At 41.1% G+C, this 9,868-nt stretch overlaps 1 protein-coding gene across 4 annotated transcripts in view; it reads left to right on the plus strand.

Moving 5' to 3' along the window:
* The window catches only part of GCNT2 (glucosaminyl (N-acetyl) transferase 2 (I blood group)), a 101,064-nt gene extending 93,602 nt beyond the window's left edge, over positions 1 to 7,462 (plus strand). Inside the window, exon 3 of one of the 4 annotated variants that reach the window (XM_054490065.2) lies at positions 4,277 to 7,460. In XM_054490065.2, the coding sequence (XP_054346040.2) occupies positions 4,277 to 4,467 (191 nt within the window). In that variant the 3' untranslated portion in view covers positions 4,468 to 7,460. Of the gene's footprint in view, positions 1 to 4,276 lie in introns of all 4 variants that reach the window. The other 3 variants (XM_054490068.2, XM_063665795.1, XM_054490066.2) reach the window with 3 other exon arrangements.
* Positions 7,463 to 9,868: the final 2,406 nt, after the last annotated feature.

Genomic DNA, 9,868 nt, shown 5'->3' on the forward strand with positions numbered 1-9,868 from the left:
TTTCTATAGAATTTTATGAAGAAGAGATTTTATCAGTCCTGGCACACACTGAATTCAGAATATTGCCCAGCATATACTGGGCATGAGTATTAGTTTGCTAGGGCTGCCATAACAAAGTGGCACAGACTGGGTGCTTAACAGAAATTTATTTAGTTCTAGAGGCTGGAAGTCCAAGATCCAGGTGTCAGCAGGGCTGGTTTATTGAGGCCTCTCCACTTGCTTATAGATGGCATTTTCTCCCTGTGTTCTCACATGGTCTTCCATCTGTGTGTGTCTATGTCCTAATCGCCTCTTCTTCTAAGGAGACCAGTCATATTGGATTAGGGCCCATTTTAAAATTTGGTTAAATTTTAAAAGGTCTCATTTTAACTTAATTACCTCTTTAAAGACCCTGTCTCCACTCTGAGGCATTCAGTGTTAGGATTCAACATATGAATTTAGAGAGAAAAATAATTCAGCCCATAATGTGCAATAAATATTTATTTAGTAAGTGATTGTTTGAACGAATGAATCAATGAATGAATGACAATATGGCGGTTTGGCCTTTTCTCCCTATGGTAACAAGACTTTGCCTCTACTCATCAGTCCATCTTTTTTTTTTTTTTTTTTTTTTTTTTGAGATGGATTCTTGCTCTGTCACCAGGCTGGAGTGCAGTGGTGCAATCTCAGCTCACTGCTACAACCTCCACCACCCAGGTTCAAGCAATTCTCCTGCCTCAGCCTCCTGAGTAGCTGGGACAACAGGTGCATGCCACCGCACTCAGCTAATTTTTTGTATTTTTAGTAGAGACGGGGTTTCACCATGTTGGCCAGGATGGTCTTGATCTTTTGACCTCGTGATCTGCCCGCCTTGGTCTCCCAAAGTGCTGGGATTACAGGCGTGAGCCATCGTGCCCGGCCCCATCTTAACTGCAGCCAAATGTTAAATGTTTCAGGTGAAAATCTCCAAGTTGCTCCATCTCTACAACTCTCCCTTACACCAACCTCTTTCTCATGTGTCTCTTGATGGTCTCATCCCACTGTGGGCAGCAACGTTCTCATGCCACTGTAAAGAAATTTCAGTCTATTCTGAAGCATGTTCATATATTTACTTTAATCAGCCCATATTTTCTCCAGGGGATAGTGCATGCCACCTGCCTACATTTTTTTTTTTTTTTTTTTTTTTTTGAGATGGAGTTTCACTCTTGTCACCCAGGCTGGAGTACAATGGCACAATCTCGGCTCACTGGAACCTCCGTCTCCCGGGTTCAAGTGATTCTCATGCCTCAGCCTCCTGAGTAGCTGAGATTACAGACACCCACCACCATGCCCAGCTATTTTTGTATTTTTAGTAGAGACGGGGTTTCACCATGTTGGCCAGACTGGTCTCGACCTCCTGACCTCATGATCCACCTGCCTCGGCCTCCCAAAGTTCTGGGATTACAGGCATGAGCCACCGCACCCGGCCTGTACTACCTTCATCAGCCCTCTTAGCACTTAGAATGATCTTCAACTTGGAGTGCCCATCTCTGATTACAGTGTCTTTGTCACCTCTACTAGTTTCCTTTGCCTACTTATGTCTTACTTATTTTACTGTCTTTCTTCCCAGAGCAGAAGCTCCAAGACAGCTTCGATTTTTGAGCAGTTTGTTCACTGTTGTATGTTCACACCTAAACCATGTTGTTTTTGGTTTGAATTGGGATTTCCAGAGGTTCAACATTTCAAGCTTTTCCTTCTATGAGCTTCCTTCTGAGGACTCCCTGTCTGACCCGTGTATTGTAAACCACTACAAGATGTCCTCACCAACATTTTTGGTCCTTTTGCCATTTTGACCCTACAAGGCTGATTCCTAACCCTAATCATTACCACCATCTGCTTTTTTTGCCATTTGTACTTCCCTAGGCAGAGTATTGGTGGGGAGTCTTGCGGAACTCTCTTAAGACACACCCACCATTGGGTCCTGTCATCTAACTTCAGCTAGGCCTCCTGGCTACCTACTTATCCTTTTGTTTACCTCATTATTTTCCTAGTGCCCTTCCTAAGGGACACCTTTTCAGCTTTCCTGCTCACCTTTAAGCTCCCAAGGTGTATTAGTCCATTTTCACACTGCTGATACAGACATACCCAAGACTGGGTACTTTATAAAGAAAAAGAAGTTTAATGGACTCATTTCCACGTGGCTGGGGAGGTCCTGGCAGAAGGCAAAAGGCATATCTTACATGGTGGCAGGAAAAAGAGAATGAGAGCCAAGAATGAGAGCTAAGCAAAAGAGGAAACCCCTTATAAAACCATCAGATCTCATGAGACTTATTCACTACCACAAGAACAATCATGGGGGAAACCGCCCCCCATGATTCACTTATCTCCCACTGCGTCCCTCCCACAACACGTGGGAATTATGGGAGCTACAATTTAAGATGAGATTTGGGTGGGGACACAGCCAAACCGTGTCACAAGGTTATGGTAAAACAGCCTTTCTATTCTCCAAAGCGACCATTTCAACTTGAAAAAGAACTTTCAAGATATGTGATCAAAATTCATCATCTAGTCTCTTGTCATGTCATCCTGCCCCACCATCTTAGAGCTGTGTGGACACCTTCTTTCACTGTTCCCTTCTGTTTCAAGAGGACAAGTCACCCATCCTCCCAACAAAAGCCGCCAGCTATGGTCTCAGCTATCTGTGGGCCCCCTCTCTCAGACCCTTGCCCTTTTGCATTCTCAGCCTCTCCCTTTCTGCTGCCTCTTCTCCTTCTCTCCGAAAGCCTGTACTCATTGCCCCTATCTTGAAGACATCGAGTTGTCTATGAACCCTCTGCTTTCTCCAGGCTGAAAGATTCTTTCCTTGTTCACTTCCATTTCCCTAAGCGTGTGCTTAAGGCCTGTGTTTTTGGTTCTCACTGCCTGGTCATTCTTTCACTTCCTACAATTCTGGCTTCTTTCCCCAATGACTTCTACTCTCTATTATGCTTCTTCCCAGCCCACTGAATTAATCACCACGTTCTGTCTGTCCTTCTGTACTAGCGTCTTCAATATCCTCCCTTTCCCACTCATCACAGACATTAACTTTGAACGAGCTCTCTAGTTTATGTTATTACTGCAGCCTCTTGGTTTCTAATGTACCTTGCAAAACACTTCAAAATTAATCTTGCTAAAATGAGTTTCATCATTTGATTCTTCTATTCAAAAATCTTTAAGGACTGTCCATACTTATGAGACACAAGGCCCAACCCTTCAGTCTGTGAAGTCGGTCAACCAGCAATTGTCCTACTGTGTGCCCAGAAGAATCTCTGGAAAATGGTTGCAACTTCCTACCATTCTTGTTTCTAACCTATTCCCAACAAAACCCCCTCTCCCAGCAGAAAGTCCCCACCCCAAAAGCTGTTGAGGTTAAAAAAAAGCTCAATATTGACGTGTTACATCACTGAGGTTTATTACACATCTAGGCAGAGATACAAAGTAGTCACTTGGATAGACCAGAGCTCAGGAAAAAGACTTACTCAACGCAACCCATAAAGACCTCTCCCACCTGTACCACTGTAGGACTTCTCATCTGTAACTCTCATTTAGTAATACAGTAGGCCCCCGTTATCCACGGGGGGATACATTTCAAGACCCCCAGTGGATGCCTGAAACCACAGACAGTACCGAACTCTAAATATACTTTGTTTTTCCCTGTACATGCATATCTATGATAAAGTTTAGTTTTTGAAGCAGGCATAGTAAGAGGTTAACAATAATAACTAATTATAAAATAGAACAATTATAAGAATATGCTGTAATAAAAGTTATGTGAATAAAAGTTCTGTGAATAAAAAAGTTATGTGTAATAAAAGATATATGCTATATATGCTCTCTTTCTTTCTCAAAATATCTTAATATTTTTGGATCATGGTTGACCTCGGGTAGCTGAAACCTCAGAAAGCCAAACTGCAGATAAGGGGGGATTACTGTACGTGAATGACCTTGTAACACCTATTATGTTACTAACACAATTTTAATATTAATTTTGACATAGTAAACACAATAATTAACATAATTATTATTAATAATTATTAATTATTTTATGCCTTGCATGATTTAACTCTCATTTTTTTCAAATAACGTATTTGTACCTCTTGTTCTTGTAAATAGAGTTCCAGTTCTTTGTGGGCTGGGACTGCACAATCATATTTCATTTGAATCTTGTAGCATTGGCACAGTTGTAGTTAGTCAGAGAGTACCTCTAGTATTCTGTAAGTTCATCACCCTTTTGAAAGCAAGCATGTTTTGACTCTGTTTCTTGTTCTTTCTTTTGCAGGCCACTATGTACGTGGTATTTGTATCTATGGAAACGGAGACTTAAAGTGGCTGGTTAATTCACCAAGCCTGTTTGCTAACAAGTTTGAGCTTAATACCTACCCCCTTACTGTGGAATGCCTAGAACTGAGGCATCGCGAAAGAACCCTCAATCAGAGTGAAACTGCGATACAACCCAGCTGGTATTTTTGAACTATTCGTGAGCTGCTCATGACTGAAGGGAAACTGCAGCTGGGAAGAGGAGCCTGTTTTTGTGAGAGACTTTTGCCTTCGTAATGTTAATGGTTTCAGGACCACGTTTATAGCTTCAGGACCTGGCTACATAATTATATTTAAAATATCCACTGGACACTGTGAAATACACTAACAGGATGGCTGGGTAGAGCAATCTGGGCACTTCAGCCAATTTTAGTCTTGCTGTTTCTTGATGCTCACCTCTATATTAGTTTATTGTTAGGAGCAACGATAAATTTAAATGACCTCAGATCTTTGCACCAGATACTCATCATATACAAATGTTTTAATAAAAAAGAGAACTATAGATAATACTGTCTAGGAAAATAAGAATTAGGTTTCTTTGAAGAAGGAATCTTTTATAACACTTAAACAGTCACCGCTGTGCCCAACCAGACAGATACTGAAACAGCTTTCTGGGTAATTCACCAATTTCCTTTAAAACATAAGCTACCTGAATGGAGAATAGATCTTGTTTCTGAGTTTCAACACTAGCATTTTTGGCTTACTCATGGACAAAGTTCTGTATATAGTATAAAGTCATTAACAAGAAACAGGATATGCTTTAAGACAGAATTCACTGTCTGTTGCTTCAGTAAAAGGACCTCGGGGAATAGAACATTTCTCTCTTATATGCCAGAATGTAGGCTGCTACCTATGTCATGTCTTCCATTGAGAACACTAAAAAGTCTTTGCAAGAATGCAGATACGCATTCAAGAGAGGCGCTATCACATAGATCTAGTCTGAAGTCTGGCACACTTCCCTCTTCTATGACCCCCTTCTCCCCAGTATCATCTTACTTGCAAAATAGAGACCAAATGCTATCCTGTGAGGCTTTTAATTGCACCATAGTATGCTCTGAGTAGCTTTACACTGCCTGGTACTGATAGTAGTGGCTCGATTTTTAAGAGCCTTCAATTGTAGATGAGCATCTCTGTTATTTATCCCTCATTCATCCATCCATTCATTCATTCAGCCTTCATTCAATGAACATCTCTTGAGTGTCTGTTATGTACAGGACATGTACTGAGACAAAAAGGAAACATAAGAGCTTTTTCACTCTAAAAATCTTGGCAATAATGTCAACACCAGAAAGCCTCCTCTGGAGAATCTTACAGAGTGATTGTAGTTTAATACAGGAACGCACAGGGCTGTGTAGCATGATACCAGGCCCAGGAGATCAGTAATTACAAATTAAGGGTTAAATCAGAGATTATTCAACAGAGAGGGAGAAAGGAGGAGACAGAGCGAGGACCTGTTTGTTCCAGTCATTCTGGTACTCCTTTATGTATCTAATTTCATTCAAACCTCACAACAGTCTTGTGAGGCCCTTACATAATTACTCCATTTTGCAGATGAAGTAACTGAGGCTTAGAAAGGTTAATAGCACCAGGGAACAATTTCTCTGGGTGAGAATTGGGACTCTGTTGCTGGTCTTCTCAGTTCATTTCCTGAGGTGGATTTACTGACAGAAGGTGAAATAAAGCCATATTTAGTATACCAGAGAAGGTAGATTTTAAGAATGGTCTCAGTGTTAATATTGAGAAAAAGTCCTCTCAGCTCAGAAAAAATGTGAAGTCTACTTTAGTATTCCTGTAATACTAAACCGTTGAGTTTCTAAATATTTATTTATTCTAACAAAAAGCAATTACTACAATGGATGACACATTTAATGAACACAATTTTATTTTCTTTCTGTAACTGTGCCTGTTGAATGTCAATCATATTTAAAGGGAATGATGTTGAAGTAAAACCTTTTTTCTTGTTACTGAAAAAAATGGAATTGTTTTGGGTGGTAAAGGGTTAAGGAATAGGGAAGGCTGGTCACACAAGCAACTCTCGAAGGCCACATGTGAAAACCTGTCACTTGCACAGGGGCCAGCCCCGCTAAGGTGACCAGACTGGGCTCCAAGCACAAATTGCCATTGCTGTAGATGGGACTGTGTCCCCCCAAAATTCATGTGTGGGAGCCTTAACCCTCAACGTGATGGTATTTGAGATGGGGCCTTTGGTAAGGGAAGTTTAGATGAGGTCACGAGGGTAGGATCCTCATGATGGGATGAGTCCCCTTATAAGAGCTCTGGCTTGGGCCGGGCGTGGTGGCTCATGCCTGTAATCCCAACACTTTGGGAGGCCAAGGCAGGTGGATCACTTGATGCCAGGAGTCCCAGACCAGCCTGTCCAACATGGTGAAACCCCATCTCTACTAAAAATTTTAAAAATTAGCTGGGCTTGGTGGCATGTGCCTGTAATCCCAGCTATTTGGCAGGCTGAGGGATAAGAATCGCTTGAACCCAGGAGGTGGAGGTTGCAGTGAGCTGAGAGCACCCCACTGCACTCCAGCCTAGGTGACAGAGCGAGACTTTGTCTCAAAACAAAATAGGTGGGGGGGTAGGGAATGCACTCAGGGTCAGCAGTGGAGTTTAAAAATTGTCTCTTTTCAACTTATTTAAATGACAGCACCTGAGAAGAAGAAACGTTTTACACTGGATGTTCCTCATGTAGAACGAGAAATCTTTCTGGAATTGATGTTTACATGTCCGTTGTTGGTCATCTCTCCTATGTCTTAAATACGTTAATGTTGGAAGAGCATAGTGTTTGGGCTAGTGGGTTTCTGACAGCCCATAGGAATGCCCTGAAACTACTGTATCTGATGTTTGTTTTCGATGAGGTTCCATGTTTTGTTTTCTTGGGAATAAATTAATATATTGTTTTCCACTTTGGGGATACTGTGTATTTTTATATGACAATTGGTTAAAAATCCACTAAAGGATATGTCTAACAAGGCAATTCTCCCGGTATTAAACAAAATTTACATTCATACATACATGCATACCTGTCTAAGAAACATCCATCCACTGAAAAATCATTAAACTTTCCCATTGTGGGGCGCTGGGGAGAGTAACTGGGAGTGATAGAGAGAAGACGGCGCAATAGAAGATTAGTGTCATTTGAATTGGGTATAACTTTTTTTTTTTGGTAAGGGTACAACTATTTTTAAAATTTGAGACAGGAATAAGTTAACTTATTATTTACCTGCCTTTATTATTCATTTAAAAAAATCATGATATACATTAGGAAAAAGTTTTATGTTAATATTACCATAAATTACTGATCAAGTGCCAATGTTTTTGAGCAGCATTTCAGTTGTAAGTTTGCTAAACATTGCCTCTAACAGACACATGGAAAATGATCAATTCCAAAAAAAAAAAATCATTTAAAGGACATCTTATCCATCTTATTTTTCAAATAAAAATATTTTCAAGCTAAAGTGAAAAACATTTTAAACTATAATAATAAATACGTACATGCTCATAAACATGGAAATAATGAAGAATATAGAATAAAAAGTGCACTACTTTCTCCAGACGTAATCACTTATTTGCTTTTTTTGGTTTTTGTTTTTCTGAGACAGAGTCTCACTCTGTCAACCAGGCTGGAGTGCAGTGGCACAGTCATGGCTCACTGCAACCTCAACCTCCTGGGCTCAGGTGATCCTCCCACCTCAGCCTCCCAAGTAGCTGGGACCACAGGCATGTGCCACCGCACATGGCTAATTTTTGTTTTTTTTTGTAGAGACAGGATTTTGCCATGTTATCCTGCCTGGTCTCAAACTCCTGGGCTCAAGCGATCCACCTGCCTCAGCCTCCCAAAGTGCTGGACTACAGGCTTGAGCTACCACACCTGGTCAAGTGCTTTCTCAGTGTACTGATATAATCTATAGCAGTCTATCCAGTAGAATTTCTGTAATGATAAAAATGTTCTACATCTGCACTGCCCAATATACTTGCCACTCACATAAGCTAATGAGCTCTTGAAATGCAGCTAATATGACTGGGAAATATTCTTTTACATTTTATTTAGCTTTAATTGTAATTTTTTTTTTCTTTTTTTTTTGAGACGGAGGGACTCATCCAGGCTGGAGTGCAATGGCGCGATCTCGGCTCACTGCAACCTCCACCTCCCAGTTCAAGCGATTCTCCTGCCTCAGTCTCCTGAGTAGCTGGGACTACAGGTGCATGTCACCACGCCCAGCTAATTTTTGTGTTTTTAGTAGAGAGGGGATGTTGCCATGTTGGCCAGGCTGGTCTCGAACTCCTGATCTCAGGTGATCTGCCTGTCTCAGCCTCCCAAAGTGCTGGGATTACAGGTGTGAGCCACCGTGCCTGGCCAGCTTTAATTAATTTAAATAGCCACATGTGACCAGTGGCTACCATTGGACAGCACAGTTATAGAGGCAAACATCAGTTATATGTATGTGCTTGTATAGTGTATATACAGTGGGAATCCTAAAAACACAAAGATATACTGGCATATTTGAATTGATTATATAAATAAAAAATAATATATCTTTGCAACTTGCTGTTTTAGTTAGACGTTTCTTTTTTTTTCTTTTTTTTTTTTTTTTAAGAGAGACTAAGTCTTGCTCTGTCACCCAGGATGGAGTGCAGTGGCATGATCATGGCTCACTTCAGCCTCAAACTCCCGGGCTCAAGTGATCCTTGCATATCAGCCTCCCAAGCGTGTACCACCATGCCCGGCTAATTTTTTATTAATTTTTGTAGAGATGGGAGTCTCACGATATTTTCCGGGCTGGTCTCAAACTCCTGGCCTCCAGTGATCCTCCCACCTTGGACTCCTCAAGTGCTGGGATTATAGGCGTGAGCCACTGCACCTGCCCATAATGCAATTTTAAATAGTAGCAGTGGTAGCAGCTTTCCTAGTGTTGTTTCCAACATTAAAAAGCACGTTGAATTACTGTTGTTGGAGATTTGATATAGCTTTTTAGTAGATACCTTTTATTGAGTTAAGAATTACAATAGCAGAAAATAAATATAAGTGTTATGCTTCTAATTTTTTAAATCCCAGTTGCTATCTCTTTTTTGTTGGCTGATATAATTATGGGTGACAATGTGTTGTTTTTAATTTTTTTCCCCACATATTAATTCAAAAGGTAAGAAAAAAGGTTTCTACCCCTGCTTTTTTTGTTTTGAACACCTACACTTGAGTATAGTGGTGTATGCCAAGCAAGAGATTGGAGCAGGGATCCATTTAAACAGAGAGCCACACAGTTGGAGTTTGGCAACACAAATGCCTGAGCTGGAAGGTGTCTATTGTAACTCCTCCCTCTACTGGGTGGGTTGGTTTAGGGATTCAGAGGTCAAGCCAATTGGAAAGCACATAAGTGGACAACCTCTGAGGGCTGACTTCTGACCTTGGAACAAGGATGTCTTTGAGAGGAGGAGGACATGGGCGAAGCTGACTCTGCTCACCTATCCATGAGGAACACCTACAAGCTCTGAAAGTGGTGAGAATCCACAGTGGCCAAATGGAAGGTCAACCTCGACAACCCTGTTT

The sequence above is a fragment of the Pongo pygmaeus genome, chromosome 5 (genome assembly GCF_028885625.2).
Source record: "Pongo pygmaeus isolate AG05252 chromosome 5, NHGRI_mPonPyg2-v2.0_pri, whole genome shotgun sequence".
Lineage (NCBI taxonomy): Eukaryota > Metazoa > Chordata > Mammalia > Primates > Hominidae > Pongo > Pongo pygmaeus.